Source organism: Camponotus vicinus, unplaced genomic scaffold, assembly GCF_025532165.1.
Source record: "Camponotus vicinus isolate PSW18456_S1 unplaced genomic scaffold, iyCamVici1.0 SCAF_7, whole genome shotgun sequence".
In the NCBI taxonomy this organism is placed as follows: Eukaryota; Metazoa; Arthropoda; class Insecta; order Hymenoptera; family Formicidae; genus Camponotus; species Camponotus vicinus.
Window position 1 is genome coordinate 803996 of NW_028141979.1, and position 27434 is coordinate 831429.

General features: G+C 32.7%; 4 protein-coding genes across 6 annotated transcripts; 2 read left to right on the top strand and 2 right to left on the bottom strand.

Annotated features, from left to right (window-relative positions):
• Nucleotides 1-108: 108 nt before the first annotated feature.
• Aux (cyclin-G-associated kinase) lies at nt 109-6251 on the bottom strand. Its single transcript, XM_083105085.1, has 7 exons — nt 5858-6251; nt 5123-5184; nt 4451-5036; nt 2983-3797; nt 2184-2909; nt 955-2070; nt 109-607 (listed from the first exon to the last, which is right to left on the bottom strand). Exons 1-7 carry the CDS (start codon nt 5982-5984, stop codon nt 500-502), a joined length of 3540 nt encoding a protein of 1179 aa, XP_082961211.1. The 5' UTR covers nt 5985-6251; the 3' UTR covers nt 109-499.
• Nucleotides 6252-6395: 144 nt separating this feature from the next.
• Nucleotides 6396-9950, top strand: LOC145974948 (protein-lysine N-methyltransferase SMYD4). Its single transcript, XM_083105086.1, has 7 exons — nt 6396-6469; nt 6940-7167; nt 7238-8376; nt 8458-8738; nt 8898-9056; nt 9135-9278; nt 9355-9950. The coding sequence occupies exons 3-7, from the start codon at nt 7284-7286 to the stop codon at nt 9616-9618; spliced, it is 1941 nt and encodes a 646-aa protein (XP_082961212.1). The 5' UTR covers nt 6396-6469; nt 6940-7167; nt 7238-7283; the 3' UTR covers nt 9619-9950.
• On the bottom strand, nt 8623-20250 carry LOC145974949 (protein 5NUC). Of its 3 annotated transcripts, none has more exons than XM_083105088.1 (9): nt 20031-20250; nt 15424-15735; nt 14672-14903; nt 13349-13948; nt 12388-12552; nt 12182-12286; nt 11938-12108; nt 11578-11767; nt 8623-10768 (listed from the first exon to the last, which is right to left on the bottom strand). In XM_083105088.1, exons 2-9 carry the CDS (start codon nt 15558-15560, stop codon nt 10584-10586), a joined length of 1785 nt encoding a protein of 594 aa, XP_082961214.1. In that variant the 5' UTR covers nt 15561-15735; nt 20031-20250; the 3' UTR covers nt 8623-10583. The 3 variants fall into 3 exon arrangements, with proteins under 3 accessions (XP_082961214.1, XP_082961215.1, XP_082961213.1); XM_083105089.1 differs by lacking the exon at nt 20031-20250 and adding an exon at nt 16630-16857; XM_083105087.1 differs by lacking the exon at nt 20031-20250 and adding an exon at nt 16338-16857.
• LOC145974950 (apyrase) lies at nt 20166-27100 on the top strand. Its single transcript, XM_083105090.1, has 12 exons — nt 20166-20283; nt 22924-23070; nt 23462-23687; nt 23926-24042; nt 24104-24184; nt 24390-24591; nt 24844-24949; nt 25181-25275; nt 25344-25498; nt 26097-26276; nt 26510-26604; nt 26750-27100. The coding sequence occupies exons 2-12, from the start codon at nt 22931-22933 to the stop codon at nt 26973-26975; spliced, it is 1623 nt and encodes a 540-aa protein (XP_082961216.1). The 5' UTR covers nt 20166-20283; nt 22924-22930; the 3' UTR covers nt 26976-27100.
• The last annotated feature ends 334 nt before the right edge of the window (nt 27101-27434 follow it).

Here is a 27434-nt window from a genome sequence, read left to right on the forward strand (position 1 = left end):
TTTTACAATCTTTTTTATCACCGATTAGATAAATATTGTGATGATGAGTGCAACGGAATATTTCTACTGGAAATTTTTATATTTACGATAGATAATAGTGTACAAAGCTTTCTTTCGGCCGGAAAATAGCTTCGTATATTTGGGATCTTCTTTTTAATGTACATTTGCATTATATACATATAGTTATACGCCATAATTGAAATTTTTAACTAGGTTTACAAGGCGTGGAAACAATAAGGAGACATCTCGAAGCATTGCTTCGCTGATCCCGCTCTCATCGCCTCTTTCTTTCTATTTCTCTCTCTCTCTCTCTCTCTTTCTTTCTTTCTTTCTCTCTCTCTCTCTCTCTCTTTCTTTCTCTCTATACAGCTAAAATAACGTAGTCGGAATGCAATTACGCGGTTATCTCACGGATAAAATCCTCGCTTACTCTTAGCTCCCCTTCCGCTAGGAACTAAATTAATTACAGAAACAGGTTCTCTCGATAAGGTCATTAAAATTAGCTAAATAGATTTTGCTGCGACGGGTCATTGTCGAATGTGCTCCACGCGTTGTTCAGCTCCATAAAAATCAACTTCGCTATATTCTCATTCGCAGTACCGGTTTGCTATAACAGAAGAGACATTGATTCGCAATAAATTTCTTTTCTCTTAAATTAAAAACTATATTTCTTAAGTTTGTTTAAATAGTAAAATTAATGTTTACAATATGTCTAGAAGCATATTCATGTATTATTTTTTTATAAAACTGACAATTATACAAGATAATTATATCACTGAAACAACAAGAATTATTTTTTTACTCATCTTTCTTTATATATATATATATATATATATATATATATATATATATATATATATTAAAGATATTGATATTTTTGTAATTTAAGGAAAGACAATGACATTTGTGCAATGAAGAAAAGAAACCATGAGATATTCAACATAACTCAAATACCTTGTCTGGATGCACAACTAAACAGGCTTTTCTATATTTTTTCTTGACATCCGCGCTTGTGACCAATTGATGCATTTCGCAACGCTGCCATCTATCAGCTTCCGGCCACAGAATAGTGTGCAGGGTGCAGAGCAAAGCTCGTAAATTTCCTTTCTTGCCTTCCGTCCACTCGGCTATCTTCAACCTATCAGGATCCATTGTTTTAGCAGCTTCTACCTTTCGCATCTGATTTATTGTTTTCGGGCTGTCCTTCTCAGCTTTACGCGAAAACTTGTATCCCTGACTGCCAAGGAGATCCTCGAACGCGTCGCCACTCGTCTTCTCCTTTGCTTTAGCACCAAGCGCATCCGTGGTACCGCTATTTGCATTATCGTTGGATCTGTGCATCGTATTCGGGCTAGAATGAATCGGCGTGCTTGCGGGCGCCGGACTCGCTGACTGCGGGGTACTAGAGTTCCTCGGCGTACCATTCAAACTGCCTGTGAGACCTGCTCCCAACGAACTAGCCAGATTGGCGAACGGATCTTTATTGGCTTGAGCGGCAAAGTTCGGCATGCTAGCATTTCGTGGCAAGTTGTCTTCGGCATTCGGACTTTTAGTGGTGGCCGCGAAACCGCCAAGAAGATTGTTCGCGGAATTTCCACCCAGCGGATCAAACAGCATTTCATTGACTTGTTTGACATTACTCGATATTGTCTGACTCTGTCCGAATAATAGGTCATTCATGTTCAGATTATTGTTAGCAGTGCTATTATTTCTCGTCGCCGAGCCATCGTGTCCAAACAATAAATCAGCCGAGGCGCTATTGTTAATCAGGGGAGAGTTGGCAGTTTCAGTATGTGGCGCCGACATACCGAAACCGCCCAAGAGATCATTTTCATTCTGACTAGAGCTAGAGAAAATATCTAAACCTGGATTTGGCGCCGTGCTGGTGGGAGTATTTGAGGTACTATTAGTATTGTCCGGCATGCCAAGATTCAGCAAATCAGCTTCCTGAAAGTTAGTTTCTTCGTTCGTGTTCGCTTCTTCTTCCTCTTTCAGGTCTTCCGGTTGTTGAGGTATCGCTTCGTGTTGTTTCATGTTATTATCAGTTTCGTTCGATGGTACCTTGTGAATCTGCAATAATACCAGAGTAAACAATTATCATCGATTTTTTCGTATTTGATATTAAGAGAGTTGTAAATATAATAATTATTATACGTCTGTTCAAAACAGACAAAATATTCTACCTCTTCCGGGTGAGAAGCGGTCCTAAAATTCTCCAAAGTCTCCTCCATCTCTAGCGTCGAACCAAACAGCGGATCTGGGACAAGGTTGATGCATGTTTCCGTCTCCCATGGCGCCGGCACTCTCGATAGCTTTGAATTCTCCTCACCTATCATGACGTTTAGCACAATGCGGAATTTGCCACCGATCTCAGGTGCATCGTCCAAGTCGCGCTTCTCAAATGTCAAGGCGCTCTCAGTGATGGGTACATAACCGGTATGAAAATGCAGCGAGGCGATTTTAATACCGATCACGCGACCCAGCTGTTGCCTGGCGTGATGTATTATTATAGTGACGTCACCGCGCACAGCCGCGTCCCCTAAGATCAAGCAGACTTTGCCCTCCATCATGCCAAATAGCTTCATCTCCTCGTAGATGGCCTTCTTGGTTGTAAAAACCAACGCGCCATTGCTATAAATCTCTATGTAAGGCCGGCATCCGTCTTTCGCCCTAGTGAATAACGGTACTGGTTGTATGACAACGGAACGGAAAACCAAAGGCTTGGTGTGTGGTAACCGGCCACTGCTCAATAAACTCATATAATTAATACTGCGCAATTCTGAAGGCTGTAGATGCGGCGGCTGGCAACGTCGCGTCGTGAATAAGGCGATAGCTTCCTCGGCTGTAGTCAGAGCTCTGCAGTGAATCAGAAGAGTGCACGCTACCGTGGCGCTCGCTCGGTACCCATCCTAAAGAAAGATCAATTGTCAACTGTTTTGCGCTTTAAAGATTACGCGCTTCAGTAATCGCGATTGTACTCACGGTACAATACAGCACCACCATGTGATTGAAATCGGCGTTCAAATACTGATAGATATCCTGACAGATCTGGTACAGAGCGAACAGCATAGGCGCGTTCGATTCTGGTGTAGCGTAGGCAAACGAGCAATCGATGTGCCTGCCGGGAAGTCTCGCGACGTTCGGTCGACCGCGGGACAGATTGTACAGCTGAATCTTGGCGGGCGGTGGATGTCTAGCTTGGAGAAAGGCCCTCACATCCTCCACGTGATTGGCGCGATAGGCGGATTCGATTCCATCGGCTGGATACGGCATAACGAGTATGCGCGACGTCACGTAACTCGCATCCAGCTCCGTTCTGGCCATGCTTTGCTGAACAGTGTGCATCACCTTGCTGGAGGTGTCCTTCAGGTTGCGTAGGATGCTACCGGCGCCGCCTCTCAGTGAATTGAATAGGCCCGTTGTAGCTTGAGTCGCCGGAATTTTGGACACCTGCATAGGTGCCGGTCTCGGTGGCGGCATCGTTGCCGGTTGAGAGGGACAAGGAGGTGGCATATTCGATGACGATGATGACGATGACGACGACGACGGTGGCGGCGGCGGCGTCGGACGCGGAGGTGGCGACGGCCTGACCGCGGCGACTTCGATTCGTGGCGGTTCTCTAGGATCAAAGTTGTTCGACTCGGCAATCGCTGCCAGACGTTCCAGGAGTTGCGCTGTCGTCGATCTTTGAATGGGCGAAACTTGCAGACATCCTTTCACCAGGTCATTCAGACACGCGTACCGTGGATTAGGTGGTAATGGTGGATACTTGCCATTCACGATTGCTAATTTGTTACCTGCAGGATAAGGAAAGTATTATAAAAAGAAAGAGAATCTATTGTTATAATAATATTGAAATTTGATAAATAATATTCAAATTTGCATAAATGAACGAATACTGTTAAATAATAGCCGTTTTAATAATAGTTTCTATTTTTTTTTTAAACACATTTATAAATTATATTATAAATATATTATAAATTATATAAAAAATATAATATAAAGTATATATAAAGTATATATATTAAGTATATAAATTATATATAAATACATTAGTATATATATAGGGTGTCCGGAAAATCGCCCGTAATACTTCGGGAAGTGATTCGGAACCCAAAAAGAAGGAAAAAAGCTATACGCTATAAAAGCTATAAACGTAGGTCCAGAAGTAAGACGTTTCTGAGTTATAATCACTTTTATGTTAAAAAACTCGTTATTTATAGTCCGCTTGGCACAACCCTCTTTTTAAAATGTTTTTTTAATTTTAAATTTTTAAATTTAAAATTAAAATTTAAAAATTTAAATATATATTTATACATATTTTAAATCCCCCAGGGAAGATACTTAAATATTACTTTATTCCGTTTTTATGTAGTGACTTGTCTTATACTTTTATGTATAAGACCATACATTGTTATCATTAATAGATTGCACTTGTATCGCATCTTACCTTCAGGGAACGGATGTCTCAATGTAATCAAAGAATATAATATACATCCTAAAGCCCAACAATCCACTGGTGGCCCTATAGGTTCATTGTTCCATGTGTCCATCATCTCCGGGGCGCGGTACATGGGGGTTGTATACTTGGCCATTTGATCCTCCAATGTAGCGCGTTTTTGAGCATTCCATGATGGGTTCGGCAATATTTGTTGAGTCGACGCGCTACCAAAGTCGCAGAGTTTCACGAGGCCGTCTTTTCCGATTAGAAAGTTCTCCAGCTTAATGTCACGATGCACGAAGGGTTCCGGTTGCTGGCTGTGCATGTAATGCACCGCTTGTGTCGCTTGATAGGCTACCTTGCATACCTGGGCTAGAGTCAGCGTATTCGCAGATACATTTCTAAGTATATCCGCTATGGTACCACCAGGACATAATTCAGTGACGACCAAGTACTCGTATCCCTTACGATCCTCCCGTTCCAGCCGTTGAGCATAAAAGAACTGAATAATATTCGGATGACCAGACAGTTTCTTAAGTGTTTCTATCTCCTGTATAATGGTTTTGTTTGTATCCTCGTCGACAGCGATAAGTTTCTAAATGAGGACAATTTTATTACAGTATATTTCAGGTGAAAAAAAACGATCTATGCACAAAGTACCTTAAATACATATTCTTTTACCTTGAGCGCATATTCTTTTCCTGTGGCAATGTCTTCTACCGCAAACACCAGAGCCCATCCACCTGTTGATACGATGTTTGCCACAAATTATCTAAATGTTAATAACGATACATAATTTGATTATAACAACTATATATTTCTCTTGTTACTATCATAGCTCATAGATGTATGCTATACATACATATATTATGCAACAATGTATGATTAAATAACGGCCATTTAATCTAGAAAATAAATCCAGCCAAATATTTTTATAAATTATTATGTTATAATTGTCTATTAGGTGTTAAACTGAAAGATAAATACCTGACAAAACTCGAGAGGATCCTTTATATACAGATATAAATCTCCTTCCAATAGTCTAATTTTCTCATTTGGAGTAATAAATTCACATTAGCGTTGATAATTCGACAATGTACATTAATATTGACAGTAAATACTAACAGTATCAAATTTAATAGAAGGAAGATATGTATGACGAAAGAGAAGAAAGATAATTTTATCAAATGAGTACTATATAGAATTTCGAGCATTTGCTCGAGTCGCGTGTCAAAACACACGTTTGACACATGACAGATGTCACGCGAGATCAGGGACGCGAGACGTATTATCGTTTTCTTCTCTCGGCAATGTTATCAGTTTTATGCGGAAAACGAGCAATTCCGCGCTCGACACCTTATCGCACCGGTAGGAGGTGCCGAGATTTGACACACAGTCGGAGACAGATAGACTCACCCTCGGCGATCAGTCGCGTCACCCGCAGCCTCACATTGTTGATGTCCAGCGTCTGGCCGACGTACTCGTTGCCGCCGCCACTACCGCCGTTCAGATACCCGAATGCGGACCTTAGATAGTCCGACATATTCTTCCCGGACCTATCTCCAGTCCAGAGCGCCTCCCGGACGACCCGCTTTCACTGTCGCGTTGCGGACAGCCGACACTGTCCGGCCATATTGGCGCGATGATATCATCGGCGCGCGCAGCCAACCTCCTCCCGGCAGAGAATTTTTTTCCAAAATTTTTAATATTCAATATTTACCGAAATTATCAGATATTTAATCCGAAATATAACGTTTTAGTGATAAAAATTTTCCTGATAGAAAATAACATGTATATTATCAGCAGAGAGAAGCCTGAGAGCGACCATGCCACCGGTTGGATAAGAGCAGGAGAGACTGTGGAGACCTCTGTCGGACAACTTGAAGAGATTTGTCTCTTATCTCATTGCTTACAACAGAGATCAGAGATCAGATGAGAAAGAAGCCGTCCTCTCTTCACTTTCTTTCGTATATCTATCTTTCTTTCGTGATCCATTTTGATTTTGATTGGCGATATCTTTCTGAACAGGTGCGAACTTTATGCACATTACGAGTTTATTAAAAAGAAAATACAAGTTGAGAATTAATAATTTATTATATTATTTATATTTATTTATTTATCTATTTTTTTTACTTATTTTTCTATCTATTTATCTATCTACTTATCTATTTATCTTTCCTATATTTTTCTCTATTTATTTATGCATTTGTTTATTTATTGAATAATCAATAATCACGATTAGTTGGGAAAAGAGAGGTAATATGTATATAATTTATAATATAATCCATTGTACATAGTATACAATTTATATTTTGTATAAATAATTTTAGAAGGTCTATCCAGAAAAACCTAAATCAGTATGATCGCTCTCAGGCTTCTCTTTAAAATTATTTTTTAAAATTGATATTTGAATTTTTCTAGATTTAAGAATCATAAAAATCTCCGCCTATTTAAAAAATTGCAAAATTTTCTACAATCATTGCACTTTCTTTTGACAGAATCACAATCGTCTATATTTTTGCATTTCTTTGTCGCTTCAAATTCGCGCGTAACAATTGCTTGACACATGGCGGCTCGTGTAAACAATCAGTAGCCACGTCACATTGATCGTCATTTTTCGTTTATAATGAACGCCTATTATTAATCTTAATTAATATAATTCTTCTATCGTCCATGGAGCCTTAAATTAATATTTTACTCAACAAATATTTGAAATCTTCCAAACGGTAATAATTTGCAAATCATATTTTTATTATCTTACATTTATATTGTTGTTACTCGTTTCTCTTTTTCTAGATTTTATTACACAAATATTAGAGTAATATACTTTTAAAAAAGCAAAATGGATAAGATAACAGATATGGTTAATGCCAAAGTGCTTGTAGCAAACAAGCAACATGAACTCACAGACAGATATAAGAAACTTAAGACTGATCAAGAACGTGTAATATCTACTTTCAATGTTATGCTTGAATATGATATAGTTCCTAATGCAACTGGTATGCCAAAAAATGCCAAAGAATCCGAGAAATTGCGGGAGCAAGGCAATAAAGTTTTTATCAAAGGAGCCTTGAATAATATGACATGCATCGATGCCCTAAAATTATATACAAAGAGTATAGCCTTTGCTCCTTATCCATCCGAGCAACTTGCTCTTGCCTATGCCAACCGATCAGCAGTATTATTTCAATTGGGTTTACATTCGGAATGTATTCAAGATATTGATAGAGCACTGGCCTTGAATTATCCTGATGATCTAAGAGCTAAGCTCTATGTGCGTAAAACAGAATGTTTAATGATTTTGGGAAATTATTCCGTGGAGGACATTCTGAAGGAAGCTCAGCATTGGCTAGATAAAATGACTTTGAATGATGCGAATCGAGAAAAATTGCGGTCAAAGCTTGATATCTTACATTGTAAGGCTGTACAAACAGAACAATCTGTTAAAGATAATTCACTGTGCACAGAAATGAAGAAATCGGGAAGTGAACTTCCTCTTCCCACCATTGCATCCCACAATGATGAAGTTCCATGTGCATCAGATGCAGTAGCTATAAAATACAATACTCGCTATGGCAGACATGTTATTGCTACTCGTAATATTAATCCTGGCGAAGTGATTGCTGTGGAGAAGCCTTACACATTGTTATTAGTGCAACAGAACATGCAGACTCACTGTTCAAATTGCTTGAAAGTATGCTGGGCAAATATACCTTGCAATTATTGCACTTATGCTATGTATTGCTCAGAGGAGTGCAGATACGCTGAATGGAAAAGATGTCACAATGTGGAATGTGCTGTCTTCCCTGCTTTGATCGAATATGCCTGTTATAATATTGATTTACTTAGCGTGAGGCTTGCTGTGCTTGCTATAAGGGAAGCTGGTGGTATAAAAGAATTAAGAACCATGCTGAAGAAACTTGATGAATGGGATGGTATTTAAAATTTTCATTTTCTTTTTTTTTTATTATTAGTATAATGGCATATATATAATGCTTATAATATAATTGTTTTAGATCCACGGACAAAAGGTTTCTCTGAAGACGGAAAATTGCATAGCGATAGATATTTTAGCATATGTAGTCTTGTGACGAATACCGAGAAGAGACCTGTTCCCGATCTATTTAGGAGGTCTTTGGATAGTTGCTTTATCTTGTACTTCTTAGCGACGCGTACTGTGATGTTTGGTGCTAAATTACCCGAAGATTTAAGCGTTTTGGCGAAAAACGACGATGTTACGTTTTTTGGAGGCCTCATTTTAAGATATCAACAGATAATTCCCAGCAATATTCACACTGTATGACATTGGCTAAGTATTTTAACGATATACATCGATTGTGTGTGCGTTTTTATTTACTATTTATCTACTTTCGCAGGTGTGTCGATAACGATTTTTTATCGTCCACTTTTTTTTTTACAATTTTGTCAATTTGCCATTTAAATCTGATATTTGCAGTTCAGCGAAGAGCAAGACTTAGAATGTGTAGAACGCGGTATAGCTGCAATGCCATTTTATAGTTTGATTAATCACAGCTGTAATCCAAATATATTCAGACACTCGAGATCTAAACACATGGTGATATATGCCATGCATCCCATTCGAAAGGGCGAACAGGTATTAAACTAGTTTGTTGCAATTATTTTTTATAAAATACATTCTCTTTTTACATATCAATATTATATTTTATTACAGCTCTTTGACAATTATGGCCAACATTATGCTCTTATGCCGAAAGCAACGAGACAACAGAAGTTACTCAAACAGTATTTTTTCACCTGTGATTGTATTGCTTGTCAAGAAAACTGGCCTGTGTATTTTGAATTACAGTCATTTAAGGTAAATAATAATAATTTGATTAGTAAATGAAATAGTTGAGCTTTAAGAATATCATACTTTGTCTTCTAAATTGCAGACTTTAGTGAAGAAAGCGGAGGACAAGGCTAAGATAAAAAAAGCATTGCGCAAATTTAATGCATATGTTGATCTAGCGACAGAAGGCAACGTGCAAGATAAACCTTATATTATCGAAGATTTGTTGAAGATGATACAAATACTACATAAATACGCACCGATGCCTTGCGAGGAAATGAGTAATGTCATCGAGACATTAAAACGCATATACGATTTAAACGGGAATAGATTTCAAATACCAAAAATATGCACTTATCAAAAGTGAATCTTATTTATACTTTTTGACTGACAAAACAATGCTATTGTTACTGTTTGATATGTGATTAATGCATACAGAGGCTTCCTAAAAGAAAAAGAGAGATTAATATTTTTTTTAATATATGACAGATTTTCTAAGAGGGAGAGATTAATACTTTTTTTTGTTTCATGCGTGATAGTTTTTTTGACAAATAAATATTTTAGAGATTATTATATTTATACAACTCAAATATATATTATAATAGTTACATAAATTAGTTATATTTGTCAAATTTAAGATTTTAACAAATGCAATGTTTTTAAAATGTTAAAGTTATAAAACGAATGATATGTGTTAAATTTGTGTTTTTCACTTTTTCCATTGTCTTATATATAATTCTTATAAGAAATAGAGAACAGAGAGTAAAAGCATATATATTCCTATGAGAATGAAGAAGCGTGCAGAATCAATATAAAAAAATCGAAAATGAATAAAGCATGATTTTGGACTATAATATTTAATTTGTTCATATTTTTCTATTTCGTGTAGAACTACAAAAGTTCCAAGTATTACTAAAAAAATTAGTATCGATGTTATATCACTATATATATAATTTAATCTATACAAATAAATTCTCTTTCTCGATATTAAGCCATAAGAATTTATTAAGTTTTGCATGCATGCTTCTCATATATGCTTTTAGTCTTTGTTAATAAATCATAATAAATAAATCGCAAATAATATTGAAATAAAAAAAGGGACAGAGGGATTATGAGGGGGAGAAAGAAGACTATATAATTATATCAAGACTAGATAATTATAATTAAACAAATTATAAATATGAATATTTTGATAGGCTATATTATCTCTTATAAGAGATAATATAGCCTATCAAAATATTCAAGATTTATAATTTGTTTAATTATAATTATCTAGTCACAAGTTGATATTTAATCATGTTAAATTTGTATCACGTTCAAATAGCATTTTTCTTATGTCATCAATAGCCAAGTAATGATTGGTAAAAGAATCGTTATCCCGACTGGTCGATATATCGTCCCGAAATTATTGTTATTTACATTATTATCATTTATATATGAAATTCTCCACTCCACTCCTGGATATACTGGACTGTGTTTTTTGAAATATAGCTCTAATACATCCACTATAGTGATACCTGTTGAAGTAAAATAATCGTGATAAATTTTCGATAGATATGATCCCAGCAAACACAGAATATTACGGCAACATTGCGGCAATATTACAACATTGCACCAATGTTGCTACAATATTCTGTGTTTGCTGGGATGGTAGTATTGAAAGATGCGAAAGAATTATATTTTAATAGAAAATAAATATTGAAAAGACATGTTTGTTTTCATTAAAAAAGAGAAGTTTGATTGTTTTCATTATTTTTTAAAATATATTATTTCTCCATATTTTTCTTCAATATAATAAAAAAACTAAAATTCTATATTTTTAATTTATATATCTCTTTTGAATGTAATTTTAATGAATTAATGAAATTTTTGCAGCATATTACATAAAATCATATAATTTGAATAATTTTCTCAGTTAGATTGCATAATTTTCAAAATTTTTATTATCTAATTGAAAATTATCCGAATTATATCGTATTTGGTATCATTTTAATCGCAAAAATCTTATTAATATTTTAAAATTACTTTCGATAAGAAGAAATTTTAAAATTATAAAAATTTTAGTTTTTTTATCATATTAAAATAGTAACTAAAGTACATTTAAAAAAATTACAAACTATGTTTTCATATCTACAATAAAGACAATTCATTCAATTTTAATTTGCTTTTGGAGAATTTATCTAATTAAAAATTATAATTACATAAAAGAATATGTTTTTTTCTATTTACTCTCTAGATGATGGAATTAAAAAATATAAAGATGATTGAATTAAAACATATCACACATATAAAATGCGAATGTTATGCGATATATGTATAAACATACTCAGCGGAATTGTTTCAACGTTCTCCATCATATGATAACCATCTCCGCCATTTGCAAGGAAATTGTTTATGAGGATATTGTAAGTGTTATTTTCTTGGAGTTTGCTATATGTTGGTGCTCTACAAGCGGCGCATTTTACTTGAACGGAAAACACCCTCGAATTCGGTGGTTGACTTGTATCATAGGTCACCTGTATAAATAATGCAAGTTGATCATTGATGTGAATTAGAGTAGCTATACATACATATTCAAATTTTCGATATTCGAATAATTGAATAAATAAGTGGGAATTGAAAACAAATAATGTTCATAAAATTTAACGCAGTTATTTTCAGATAATAAATTTCAAGTAAATTTTACCTGTAACCCTGAATATTGTAGAAAAGCGCCGAATAAATTGCCGGTAGAAGTTACATTGTCGAGATTATGAACGCTCCATTCTAACATGGAAAGAATCTGTTTCCCTGTCACGGAAGCCTTAACAATGACATTTCCGAAGGGCAAAACGCTTATAATATCTTTCCGGGTGACCTGTAAATATTGCGTTTGCGAATGAAAATGAAAAGGGATTGTGAGAGAAAGAGAAATGTGCATAATTAATTACCTCATCATTTCTCGCTCTGGTGATGGACGTTCTGATGTTACCGCTGTTTAGCATAACGATGGCAGCATTCGTCCATCCATCCTTGCTCAAGTACTCGCTGGCATACTGCAAAGAAAAGACACATTATTAAGAAGAGCGGAAGAGAGAGAGAAAGAGAGAGAGAGAGAGAGAGAGACATCCATTATTAAATTAATTAAAAAACTTACATAATCGATTATAGCATCGCAGATTAAATTTCCCATGTTGCATTCTTGTCGTCTGCAATTTTTGCTATCTCCATCGATGAGCACTCGTGTCTTTCCAATCACCTCATGTTCCAGAGCGTCAATGGGTCCTTTCTTATCAGTTATCAATTTTAGAACGTCCTTTGCCTTAGAAAATAATAAAAAAGTTATCATATAATTTAAAATTTTGTAATTTATATATGTTAACATATTTTTTTCATTCTTCTCATATACAATTATTATAAATACTTCTCATATGCAATTATTATAAATATATTTTTCTATAGTGTATATTTGTGTATTATACAGAGTGGGGCATTTAAAATATTACAAGCTATTATTTCTGAAAGTACGTATTATAGCAATAAATATTTTAGTTAAATTTTTAATAAAACATTGATTTGACAAGAGAAAAAAAATGGTTTAATCTTTGTGTCAAAATTTTGTGAAAGTTAACATAGTTTTTTTTTAAATGAAACTATCCTAATTTTTTTATATCTTTTTATTATTTTATACATAAAAATATCAAGATAAGATAATAAAAAAATGAATATTTTACGAGATAATTTATATTTTATATAAAATTGTGTCAAGTTAAAGTGTAAAACATCTCATAAACTACTCAATATTTGGCTATCCTATTCTTATAACTTTTCCGTCGAATACCGTTGATTTTTACATGAAATTATATATTACATGAAAAATGACTTTATTTAAAATTCAAGATTATCAATTTTTTCTTTCTCAAAATTCTAGAAATTTTGTTTAAAAAATTTTTTATTATCGTCAAATTTCAGAGGAAACATATTTTAACACTTTAAGTGCCTCATTGTATAACATATATATATTGAATATTTTAGCTATATAATTTTTTTAATATTAATTATTTTTCTCTCACCATTTTTTGCGATCTTTTTGTTATGTCTTTTTTTTTAATATTTACCTGCTCCACATTGGCGTCCACAAGAATCGGATTTCCCTCGATATGTGTTACTTCTCCTCTAATGTCAAAACTGACGGAGAAATTACCCAGATACTTGGTGTAGGCATACGCCTGAACAACATAAACCTTCCTGCCGTTCTTCTGCGTCACCTCCGTTGGATAAAAACCCTCCGGTACTTCAACATCTGGCGGTTTGCCGCGATACAGAAAAGTGTTGGTGTGACCGCCGATCACGAGATCGATATCCTCGACTTCCTGGGCGATCCTCTTATCGGTCTCAAAGCCCGAGTGACCCAGAGCGATGAGGATGTCGACACCTTGCTCTTTCAGCTTCTTGGCTTCACGCTGAATGGACTCCACTTCGTCCTTGAAGATCACATTTTCCGTAGTCGACAGGATCTTCGTTTCCGGTGTGAGATAACCGATTATGCCGATTTTGTTCCCGCTAACTTCGAGAATCGTACTGTTTTTCAGATTCGTGGCGGCCAGGTCCGGCTGCTTAGAGAGATCGAGATTCGCCGTCACGATAGGATACGAGGCGTTTTGTATAAAGGGTATCAGACCTTTGACGCCGTCGTCGAATTCGTGGTTGCCCAAGGACTGTCAGAATTCAATCGTAAGTAATGTAAGACGATACAAAAAAATCGATGTTACTTCAATAATATATATAACAATTTTATTCATATTTCTTGTAAATAGAGATGTAAAAGAACTGTTTTTAATAGAAAAAGAAACCAATTAATTTTTTTTCATTATTTTTTAACATAATATTATTTTTCTTCAAATTTTTTTTAATATAATAAAATTCTCTCTAAAGTTCTTATGATTTAATTTATCTTCTTTCGAAAGTAATTTTAATGGATTAAAAATAGAAAATTGTATTATACATCTAACTGAAAATTATCTGAATTATATTGTGTGTGATATTATTTTAACTCATCCATCCATTAAAATTCTTTTCAAAAAAGGTAAAGCAAAAAATAAAAGAGCAGTTATGTAGTTTTTAGTTTATAAGATATTTACATTCGTGAATTGCAAATGATTGGTGGAAGCCGACTTTGCTACTCTTTGATGATGGTTAAAAATACATATATAAAGAAAACTTTGAAAAAAATGAATCTTGTTGCTTTTTTTTTTAAAAAAACATGTTTTATGAAAAAGAAACAATTTTCTTTCTATTTACATCTCTATCAAAATAAATGTTATTTGCATATATTTACATATAATTCATCTATATACATAGAATGAAAGTGCAGCTTTTGCAATTTAATAACTAATCTAGGAAATTACATTTCTCGAAAATTAAATGCAGTTGATATTTACTATAGCGTCCGGCTGTAAAAGATTCATGAACCAAGCCACCCCCTCCCACTTATACAAGTTGTACCAGGCGGTCCCTTGGTAAGTATCTCCAGCATTTAGAAAGATCGTTGACGGCGACTCCGATTTTGCTTGCCGGACCAAAGTCGCGATTCTGGCAAAACCACCGTAACACTTTCCGGCAGCAGCGTCCTGCGGCGTACAGGCTGTCGATAATTGCGACGTCTCTTCGAATCTAAGGAGCAAGATATTCCGCAGCAAGGATTTAATTTTAAACATTTAGTGTAAGCTATGATTTTTAATTATTACATAAATTATAAGCTCGAAGGAATGAATAAAATTTTCTCGTTAAATTACATTCGTCTGCGTAAGAACACACGTACGCATATTTAATTAGCAACTGAGCGCGGGATGTAATTAACTGTCTTAACATTCGTAATTAACGTAGCGACGGTAATTATTGGTAGCGTGACGCAAAATTACACAAAATTGTAATGTATATGTGTGAGATATACGAAGAGCAAATATTATCTCTTCGAAGTAAACCAGTGAAGAAATTGATGAAGAAAAAAAGTAAAATCGATCGGTTTGGCTTCTGAGAAACTCATTATATATTGTAAATAATGTTTAATTTATTTAAATAATGTAGAATTAATTTCTTCTCTTAATACAATCAGATTTTTAACGAAGCAGAAGAGCAGGGTATTTCGAATTTTAATTTTAATTGAAATATTTTCTCTAAAAAAACTATCTACCTCGCATGCATGTCATTCGTGTGAACGATTCTGATGGTGAATTCTTCATCTTTTCGTAACATGGGATTTGTCAAAGTTTTGCTGACGAGTATCAGCAACGTGATAACGCAACAATTTATGAGTGAAGTAATCGACATCTTTGATCACTAATTCGACGTCTTATTTTGATTACTTAATCTCTCCTCTATGCCTCGCTTATCTTCTTATTTGTAATTCTGATAAGGCACGTTTTTGTTGCGTGTTGACTAATTATATTGTCGACTCGGTTTTTTCATATTAGTTACAGCATCTTCCAATGTGCAAAATGCCTCTCTGAAAGAATGTTAGTATTTTATTTAATTTAATTAACATTATAATCATTAACAATATAACAATAATAATTATTATTTAATTAACATTATAATAATTTTTTAAATTTCTTTTTCGTATTTGATGATTGCCAATATATAGAATGAAAGAAATTATATGCAGTGTTTTTTAAACGATAGAAAAAAATATATATATTTTTTCCATATATATCTAAACTTTTATTCTCTTTTTTCCACATTTACAAAGTACGAAGACCTTACCCGTTTATCTAGTTATGATTTATTGCGGAACTTACACTGACAATGAGATTTGCCAAGAATTTGAAAACCGCGTTCGCGAGACTGTCGTGTCTTTCAAGCAAAAACTAATTCTATTTAATACACAATAATGTCGCGTATCTGTCTAATTTATCCTTCCTCTTTTAATATAATGAAATATTTTCCTCCATTAAAAAGCTATTTAAATATTCGAGCGATATGAAACTTTCGAGACTTTCTTTTCGGAAGAATAAAAGCGGACATAATCTTGTTTAAGAGACATGCCGGTATTAATTATGTCTGGAATACTTTATGTATAATAATATGCACAATATTTCTATGTAATACCTTTGTAATATCTTGATGGCGATCGGTGACAGATTAACTAATACCTCGTGTGGAAAATAAACGATGACATGTGACCGCGCAAATTACTATGCACCAAGCAACATTTTGCATTTATATGCGCACCACGTGCAATGCAACGCAAAAGTGAGAGGTAAAACGTGAAAATTACACTTTCCAAGCCGAATTCTCGAGAATGAATCGCCCTCTTCGTTAATTTTTTTAAATAACGCTCTTCGTGTACTTCGATTTTTTTTTATTATTAATAATGTTATTAAATTTATTATTTTCTTACTTTTAATATTTCTCTTATTTTTTCCAGAAAGGAAAGAAAAAGGAGCAACCAAGAATCAAAACGCGTCAATGCCTACAACTATCACTTTAAGAATGCTGAACACTGATGTAATCACGTGCGAAAGTACACGAGCTTATTTTGATCATTCTTATCGAAGATGCTAACGATGTCTTTGAGGGAGCAGCGAGAGAGACGAAACGATTTTGTCGAACGACCGGCACCAACTGAATATGATCGGCGTCGTTGCCTGCAGACCCCACCTGACTTTCTTTCCACGATCTCTCTACTGGAGTTCCTATACTCGCTGGACTTCCTATCTGAATATCACAGCATACCATCGAGGATACGTAGTCCCTTTGAAGGATTGAAATTTGATTGATTTCTCTTTTATTCTAATATGATGATTTTTATTTAATATGATGATTTTATTAGGTATTTAACATCAAAGGATTTATCGTTCTTTTATCATGATCATTTTATTGCGTAAGAATATAATTTTACTACGCTTTAAATCAAGATGAAATACTCACTTTAGAAGGAAAAGGCACAAGTCAAGTATAAGTATGATTAATGATTAGATATATTTAATCGAAAAGTCATAAGTTTGCTTTAACGAAACATTCATTTGTAATGATATCTCGTCATTATTACACTGTTTGAAAATGAGTGGTTTGACAAAGATTTATTTTTGGGAATTTTTTAATTAAATATTATATGATACGAAAAAATGTTTTTTTATTTAAAATATAAACCTTTTACATTTTAAAAATAAACTCATTGTTATTATCTTTATTTTATCAAATCACTGTCATTATCTTTATTTTATCAAATTAATTTTTTTATCATCTTACACTTTATTTAATTATCTTTTGATTTATCGGTTTAATTAACGACTTTGAAAGGAAAGTAATTTTTATTTTTAGAATGACAGATTTTGCTCTTTATTGAGAAATTAGTTTGTCAAGCAAAAGGATATTAATTTATCAAGAGAAGCAGGATTTTCGTTCTTATCTACATTTATATTTTATAAATAAAAGTAGTTACATTTATATTTCTATTTCTCAAATTTCTTGAACTATTAATTTTCTACTAATATACTATTATTTTAATTCTTATTCAGGTAATTTGCCAGGCACTAGACCATTTTATTCTAATATATTTGCATAAATAATATTTAAATAATATTTATAATATTTTAATTTATATATAAGTATCTTGTGAGGCTTTCATTTAATTAATCCCTAGACACTTATTTTTAGTTGAGAGAAACGTCACTTTTATTTTTGTTAGATCAATTAATATTATATTGTTCACATAAAAAATTGCTTATAAATCTAACAATCCATTCGTTTGCGTCAGAATAAGATTTTAATATCTTGTATGATCTTGATGACATAATCAAGATAGCATAAATAGTACCAGTTGTGCGCTCATTGACACAACTCGCCACGATTAAAATATAAGTTATAAAATGCGAATATATAGATCTCTTTGCTTTCTGTCAGAGAGCCAGAGTACCAGCCAAGTTGTTCGGTAATTTACTTGGCATGTTATTCTTTCGCCGGCTATTCGTCTTCCCGTCTTATATTACGTATCCTATTCGTAAGAAATAAATGATCCCGCATCATAAATTGACGTAGCACGTAGCAATTTATTTACTGGCACAGACCTTAAGCTGTTTTCGTCGCGCGATCATGTTCGCCGTAATATAGAGAGCGATTCTAATTCTGTATAAGTCAGGACGTATCATGCGAACGCAAACACAGATGGGATATCTCTTCAAGTAGATACTTAACTTGTGGTATTTTATCATCGACATCGATGTGGAAATAGCTTAGTGACATGTACTAAAGATGTGGAAAATTTTTTCTTTTTTTTTAAACATAACTGTACAGAATTAGAATTAAAAAACCTAGAGAATGTTCGTTTTACTACGAGTACACGAGTTTTCCGAGCGATCGCATAAATTTGTGTAGATAATTAAACTAATGGCAATGCATTCAGACCGGTTTGTCCAGCGGAATCATTTTTGTATTTTTTTAACCATATGCGTTTTTATGCAAAGTAATGAGGATAAAATCTTGTTTCATAGAAATAATTTTCTAGGTTTATAACTTCTAGATATATAAGTTTTATAATGTTCTGCGTTTCCTGTAATTTATTGGTGAATTACGAGATTAATGTTATGCAAAATTTTATCTTTCGGAAAAAATTTATTATTTATCGATATCGAAGAAAAAATTCACTTTAATAATAAAATTATCTTGGAATATATTAGAACTTTTAATTTTTTTTAAATTCAGATTTTATAATTCTCATAAAATAATAAAATTATATCACTTATGTTTAAGAACAATATGTTGGCATTATGTAAAATTTAATAGCTACAGTATACTTGTATAATTTAAAATCATTGTATCACGCGTCGTGATAATTGTGAGTACATGCTATAAATACATGTATCGAAGACATAAAAATGCACATCTAAAAATTGACGTCGCACATTCGAGACGCGGACAATAAAATTTTTTTATATTTTTTAATTATATGCCTTATGTAACAAGAGGATAAAATCTTGTTTCATAGAGAGATAGAAATAGAGAGAGAGAGAGAGAGAGAGAGAGAGAGAGAGAGAAGTAATTTTCTAGATTTATATTCTCAAGATCTTCTGATTTCTATTTATTTGTAATTTTTTTATTTATTCTGACTTCTATTCATTCAAATTACGAGTTCAATATAATATTTTTTTCATGTGGAAAAAATTTATTATTTATCGATATCATTTTTGTATTTTTATAATCATATACATTTTTATGCAAAGCAGTGAGGATGAAATCTTGTTTTATAGAAATAATTTTCTAAATTTACAAGTTCTTGATTTATAAGATTTATAATGATTTTCCACATTTCCTGATTTCCTGATTTCTATTTTTTCCCAGTTATAAATTACGAGATTAATGTTATATAACATTTTCTCTTCTTTTAGAAAAAAATTTATTATTTATCGATATCGAAAAAAAATTAACTTTATGTAATAAAATTATCTTGCTGGATTGGGAGATACATATATCAAGATTATTAATTTTTTTTTTAAATTTAGATTCTGATTCCCGACGGAATAAAATTATATCATTTATGTTTAAGGACAATATGTTGATATTATAAAAAATTTGACATGGCTACAATATAATTTAAAATTATTATATCACGCGTGTCATGTTAATTGTAAGCACATATTGCTCACAATACATACGAATATATGAATACGATACATATGAAGATGTAAAAATTGTATATTTAAAAATTGATATCATACTTGAGTCAAATTGACAATAGCAATAAGCATTTTAATGCGTTTTTTAAAATAGAAACATAAATAAATAGGTATATTGTGTACTTACATCATTTACTTTTATAAAATGTTTGTACGCGATGTCGAATATGTATACATTAATGTAAATAATATTTCATTTAAAAATAAAAATCATTAAAACTTGACACAATATGTTTTGTAATCACTCGCATGTAGGTAGGTAGGGGATCTGATAATCAACATTCTTTCACGAAAGGAACAAAACTGCATGCAGTTCGAGGAAACGTAGTTCTTCACGAATATTCGACACGCGAGTTACCGACTTACTAAAAGATAAAAAGGTAAGAATCATGCTTACACGTTCGTTGAATGAAGAGTTATATAATTACATTGTAATTTGTTCTGCCACGTTTACATATCGTTATCTATGTCATTTCGTAACGTCCAGAATTTTACCTGCATATTGTAATATTGCATTTTACGGCAATTTTTGCTCTTTTGTGATATTTATTTGAGGTAAGTATTAATCAAGATAATTATCACAAATGACGTTGCAATTATTTATCATCCGACGCAGTAAAATATATCCGATTAAAATATATGAGATATAAATTAGGTATCGTTTCACCGATAAATTTGTCATATTTGAGATATTTCGTTATCCTGAGAAAAATTTTCAGGATATTACATTTCCATGAATATGAATTAATATAAATTAGAACATACTAATATATGCTTCTATTGTATAAGATTTCAATTTTGTTTCTTTATATGACAATCTTCAGTTATATACATTATTTTTGTAAAATGATTATTATTAAACCATTTTTTTCAAAAAAAACATATATCACATTACATGTCCTATTCTGCAATATTTTAAATAAAATCCAATTTTAATAAAATATAGATCTCTAATATTTGATGCAAAATCAAATATCATATCCTAGATGAAACAATCTTGAATTATATTAGAATCTGGAAGATATCTCTCAGATAGATATCTCGCAGATAGATATCTTTACAATATACAATTTTGCTGTGTGGGATGTACGCCGTTTCCATTTCATTAATTTCGTTCTTATTTTTTTTATTACTTGACCGCGATTTCACGTTTTCTATCGAGCGTGATTATTTTATCTTTCGCTTCTCACTGGCAGACACTTGTTTCACTTATCTGCTCGCCTTATAGTGGGAACAACGTAGATTTAAGCGATTTTTTTATGTCAGAATAATTATCGCGCGAGTGTACAAATGAGCGGACTAGGCCAGTAGAAATAGACATTATAATCCCAAAAAATAACAATAATTTCAAATGTCTTTAAACTTTTTTTATTGCTTAGTTTTGTTACCAACATAATATATCTCATTTTGCTAACATCCTCGAGGTCCGCAAAATGTTTAAAAAAACGAATTTGCAAAATTCGTTGCCACCTTACGTAGAAAATTGCAAATATTTAGCAAACTTGGGAAAATGTTTAATCGATGGTTTTCTGCTGTTTATTAAATTTGCTAACCATCCCAGGGTCGGCAACATTGAAAATTGTTAAAAATTAACATTTTTGTTAATAAATATTCCGCAAAAATATGTAATGTTTTGCAAAAGTGTTAGAATTTTCTTAAAAATATGCGAAAAGACTTGTGAAAATTTGCGAACTCGTAAGTTGCACGCAACACGTATATATATAAATAAACGTTATTTAAATTGTTTATTCGACTGTATTTCCGCCAAAAAAATTGCAAGCGTTATGAATATAGGTAGCAAATGCTTAAAGCATTTTATGTCTCGTATTTTCAAATTTGCTAACTTCTTCGAGCCCGGCAACATTATTAAAACTTAACAATTCCGAAATATCTCGCAATAAATTTCTTTTTCACGTAAGAAAAAGCAAAAAATTTTAAAAATTATCCGATTTATGTCATGTTTGATGTTATTTTAATCGCAAAAATCTCATTAATCCATTAAAATTACTTTCAAATCGATAAAATGTGAAATATAAAAGACATTTGAAATAATTGTTACTTTTTTTACTATTTCTACTGGCCTAAACTTCTTATTCTCGACAAAACATCAGGAAGAAATTTGCGGAATCTATAGTAGACATTAGATAGTAATATTTAATTTAGAAGAAAAAATATAACGTGATAGTGATATGATAAAAGAGTTAAATATGCGTTATTATATTTCCATTTAAAAATTTATTAAAATTTATTGAAGACAAAGAGCAAAAGATTGTTTTAAAATATTATTTGTCGTATTATATATAGGTATATAAATATAATTTTATACTTATCTGTAAAAAGATAAACTTACGTAACTGAATCTTTTTTGTTATTTTTCTTTTTTCTATAATTTATTAAATCAAAAATTGTATAATAATTACATACGCGTATAAAAAATTAATAAATTATATAAATATATAATATCTCTTAAAAGAGATTCATTTCGTTTCTTTTATTTCTACATGTATAATCTATTTGTTATTATTTGTCGCTTTAACATATCACAATATATTAACGATACTTTAACATATCGATAACGACTATCTCGTCGAAGATATAAGATTATTGCCATGTTTGACTCTTGTGTAACTATCTATCTTGTATTATCTGGTTTTTCAATAATTACACGTACTATGTGTTGGAAAAAGTACAACTATCATCTTCATATCGCGACGAAAGATTGAATAAGGGTTCGTGAAATACTATGGCTCGAGAAAGATTTCAGTAAACACAGAATGTATTTTTAAGACGCATTTTGAAAAGATATGACAGGGTCTCTTTTCGACAGAGAGAGAGAGAGAGAGAGAGAGAGAGAGAGAGAGAGAGAGAGAGAGCGCTATTATATAATTTAAATACGTTATAAAAAGGCACAAAAAATTACATATATACAGTTTGATGCCTCGTTTCAATCTCATCTGTGCGTATCCGATCATAGATTCGTAAACCCGCAATCACCGACTTAATGATATCTTTTCCGACAGGTGCAACATGTACGCGCTGCCGTCGTTCTCGTTGTTGTTGTTGTTGTTTCAAGTCTGTTACGGATTCACCGGGCGTGGACTCTTTTATCCCGGCAGGACGGACCTCTTTGAGTTGTCGATAATTCATTTGAATGATTTTCACGCCAGGTGAACGATTCTGTTTATAATTTCTCTATCAAATAATCGCAAAAAATGATTAATTTGTCTTTTATATAAATACGTTTTGCACTCGATCATCGGATAAATTTATTAAATAAATAAGTAAATATCCATTATTGGTGTAAAGAATGATTTTGTTCTTGAAATTTTAACATTGTGTCATGATCGTCGATCAGTATATATCTTTGAAAACTATTATAACTTTGGACTCGGAACGAATTTGTCGAGAGTCAAGGACAAAGCAATTGTAATAATTGACGTAGCCTTGGTCCCCTTCCTTCCTTTGACTTTTGCCGGTCTTTTGATCGTTTTGTTATTTATATTCGGAGCATCAAAGCGTGACACTTTAAGAAAACAAAAATTATGTATGTCGACATAGGTTCGAGCAAACCGGCCCGACTTCTGGGTCTTGCCGCGAGGGTCACGAGCAGGACTGCGTGGGAGGTATCGCCAGAGTTTACACGGCAGTCAATCAGCTCGTTAAAGAACGGCCGAATGCAATTTTTCTCAATGCCGGCGATCATTTTCAGGGGACCCTCTGGTACAATATCCATCGCTGGAATGTCACCGCTCTGTTCATGAACATGTTGCCGCACGACGTCATGGTATAATTAATTACATCCGCGCGCGTTTAATTTTGTTTTTTTTGTTTAGAACAGAAATTCATCATTGACTTATAAAAGAAAATAATAATGGAGGAAAATATAAGTAAAATAGCTATTTCAAGTCAAATCTCTCACATCTCTACATAGTCAACTACTATTATCAGAAAAGAACAAAAATATATATTTTTAATGATGATTAAATCAAATAATTAATTACCTTTAATTTTTTATTATATAGACGATCGGTAATCATGAATTCGATAATGAGGTCGAAGGTCTTGTTCCCTTTCTCAAGAATGTCAAAGCGCCGGTTGTGGTAACGAACATCGATGACAGCGAGGAGCCAACTCTACAGGTTTGTAATATCCGTTCATTCGTTTATAGAGGCATTGATTAATATACTTATTATTTTTTAGAATTTATATGAAAATAGCACGATCATCGAGAGAAATGGTACTAAGATCGGTGTCATCGGCGTCATCCTGTCAACTACGAATGTGAGTATCGATGTACTCTTCTCTATAAAAGTGATTTAAAGTATATTTCATTTAATTTAATATATTAATTTAATATATATAATTAAAAATATAATTAAATATATAATTAAATTAATAAGATATTTAATTTAATATATAGGATATATTTTTATATACTCACAAAATACAGAATATCGATTTTTTCAATTTTATTCGATTCTCCCAGATGATCGCGAGTACGGGGAAATTAAAGTTCTTGGACGAGGTGGAGACAGTCAATGATGAAGCCCAGCGATTGAAAGAAAAGGGAGTGGACATTATTATAGTATTAAGCCACTGCGGATTGGATATAGACAGAATTATGGCTGCGAAGTGTCCCTTGATCGACGTGATCGTCGGCGGCCACTCGCACACATTTCTTTATACAGGTCTGAAAAAAAAACAAAATATTTTATATTTCAATCAAATATAAAGCTTATATGAATTTTTGGAAAATATTGAATATTCTCGTAAGAGCTGTATTTGTTACATGGAAACAAAGTGTTATTTTGCGCATTATAATTCTTTTTCCTATTTTCTCGCTTGCAATAAATAAGGATGAGGGAAACTTTTATCGATATAATATTCTTAAACGCATAGCGTTAATTATTACATAATATTAATTGTTATATAATCATTAGGACCTCCGCCCTTTATCGATACACCGGAGGACGAATATCCTGTAGTCGTGACGCAAAATGAGACAAACAGAACGGTTCTCATCGTACAAGCAGCTGCGTTTACAAAGTACGTCATTCATCCATAAAGATATATCAAGAGGACCGTTAAAAAAGGTCAATTCCTATCTGATGTCACGAGGTCGGCCCTGATTAATTTACCGTTTAATGGATAGATTTACTTTAAATCTATCAAAGAGAGGGGGCGAAATTGCGTTTTATAGTCGATATACACATCGCATATAGATATACGCGCGATAATTTCATTCATTTTTATATTCTACTCATTCCTTTTTTAAAGATACTTGGGTAATTTGACGGTATGGTTCGATGACCAAGGCGAGGTCGTCGACTGGGATGGAAACCCGCTCCTTTTGGACGAGTCTATCCCAGAAGGTAAGCCGTTGACACATTTCGATACTTGAGAAATAATGTTTACAATAATTACATACATGTATTTTTAGATCCGGAAATCCTGGAAGCTCTAAAGCCATGGAAGAAGGAAGTGGACGCGGTAGCGTTGGAAAAGATTGGCAGCACGAAAGTCTTCCTCAGTCACCAGTGTTATTCCGAGGAATGTAGCATGGGAAACTTTTTAACCGACGCTATGGTAAACGCGGTGCGTAAAATAAAATATTTTGTAATAAAAATTAGGATTGTACGACATACCAAGATTAGTTTTGATACCGTCTTGTTTTGTCTCGAAATTAGAGATAAGCTCGAGACAAGATTTAGTTATCAAGACTCAAGATAATATCAAGATATCTAACAATAAGACTATTGATCTTATCAAGATTATTGATTTTTAAAAAAAGTTAAAATATATATATATATATATTTATAAATTAGATAAGAAAAAAAATATATTACTATATTATATATAATTTGAAACAATTTTATGCAATACATAAAATTTCAAACAATTTTATGTAATACATTTATATTAATAAATTTTATAATAAAATTTATATAATAAATTCAGAATAAAGATTATGTTAAATGTTATTTTAAACAATTGTTCAGTGTTACATAAAAATTGTTAATAAATTTGAAACAAGACACAATACAAGACGAGATGTTTGATACAAAGATTCACTCAAAACCAAGACAAAAAATTTTCGAAAATTTTTAATACAATATTTTTATGAATATTTGAATAAATCTTATCAAAATTATTAAATTAATTAAATTACAAATTATATATAAAAATTTTTCAGTTTGTCGATAGTGCCGAAAATAAAACTTATTGGACGTATGCAGCGGTAGCCTGCCAAAATGCAGGAGGAATTCGCACTTCCATCGAAGAATCCGAAATCACTTATGGCGATTTGCTGATGGTTCAGCCTTTCGAAAACACTTGGGATACCCTTGAACTTACTGGAGAATCCATTAAAAAAGTTAGTTCAATTCTTAAATTTCTTGTTAGGATATAATTTTTTTGATATCTCATTAAAAAATATTGATAGATAAAATCTAGATGTTAATTTAATTTAAGATAAATTATAAAAAAGAAATAGCGCCGTACGAATCAATATGTGAATGTAAACATGCATTTGCGGTGGCCTATCTTCGGGGATGTGAAGATTGAATAGCGCGATTAGTGAATTAAATTTCATACTTTTTTTCGTAGATTCTGGAAATGGGAAAAATTCTATCCTGGTCCGGGTTAAAAGTTACTTACAAAGAGGCCAATAAAAAACGAACTGTGTTCGACGTTAAAATCAGGTAAAATCTCTTATCGACTGAATTTTCATTCGTCCTGCAACAAAGTTGGAGCATAAATTGAATCTAATATCCTTACATTTTATATTATATATCGATCGTATTGTAAATTAATAACGGTTTTAACTTCGCTTAATGTAATCGACAGGTGCCAAGCTTGTGAATATCCAATATTCGAAGATTTGGTGGACGATCAATGGTACAGAATAGTTGTGCCAAGTTTCATGGTATCCGGTGGAGATGGTTATTACATTTTCAAGAATAATAGTCGCAATCACAAAATTGGCGAACGTGATTTGGATTACTTTATTAACTATGTGAAGAAAATGAGCCCTATATTGACGGGAGTTGAAAGGCGAACAACTTTTGTATAATTTTAAAAATCAGATTATATAAATTAATATTTTGTGCTAATTGATCGAAAAATTTTAATTATTTTTGAAAGAATTAAAAAAGAATTATTTTATATATTTTGAAATAAAGTATATATAAGAGCGAGCGTGTGCTTGTACTATTACGTATATTTTCTGGAGACCCACGTAGAATCTGTTAATATCCTTCGTGAACAATTTTTAAAAAGCTTAACAAATAAATCCCATGTACAGATATAAAACAGCTCGCGTGATAGCTGTAAGAAAGCAGGAAACGCCGGTTGCTTATCTTGCGGTATCTCAGGAGATCGAGGCAGATGAAGCATTTAAATAATGTATCGAACAGGTGAAATAGCAGCTGTTCGTTCGTGTTCCTGCCCTCGACCAGAACGCGCGAATCGCTTTGTAGCACCGGCAAGAAACGCTGGTTTTTAGCGGCGAAAGGAAGAAAAAAAGAAAGAG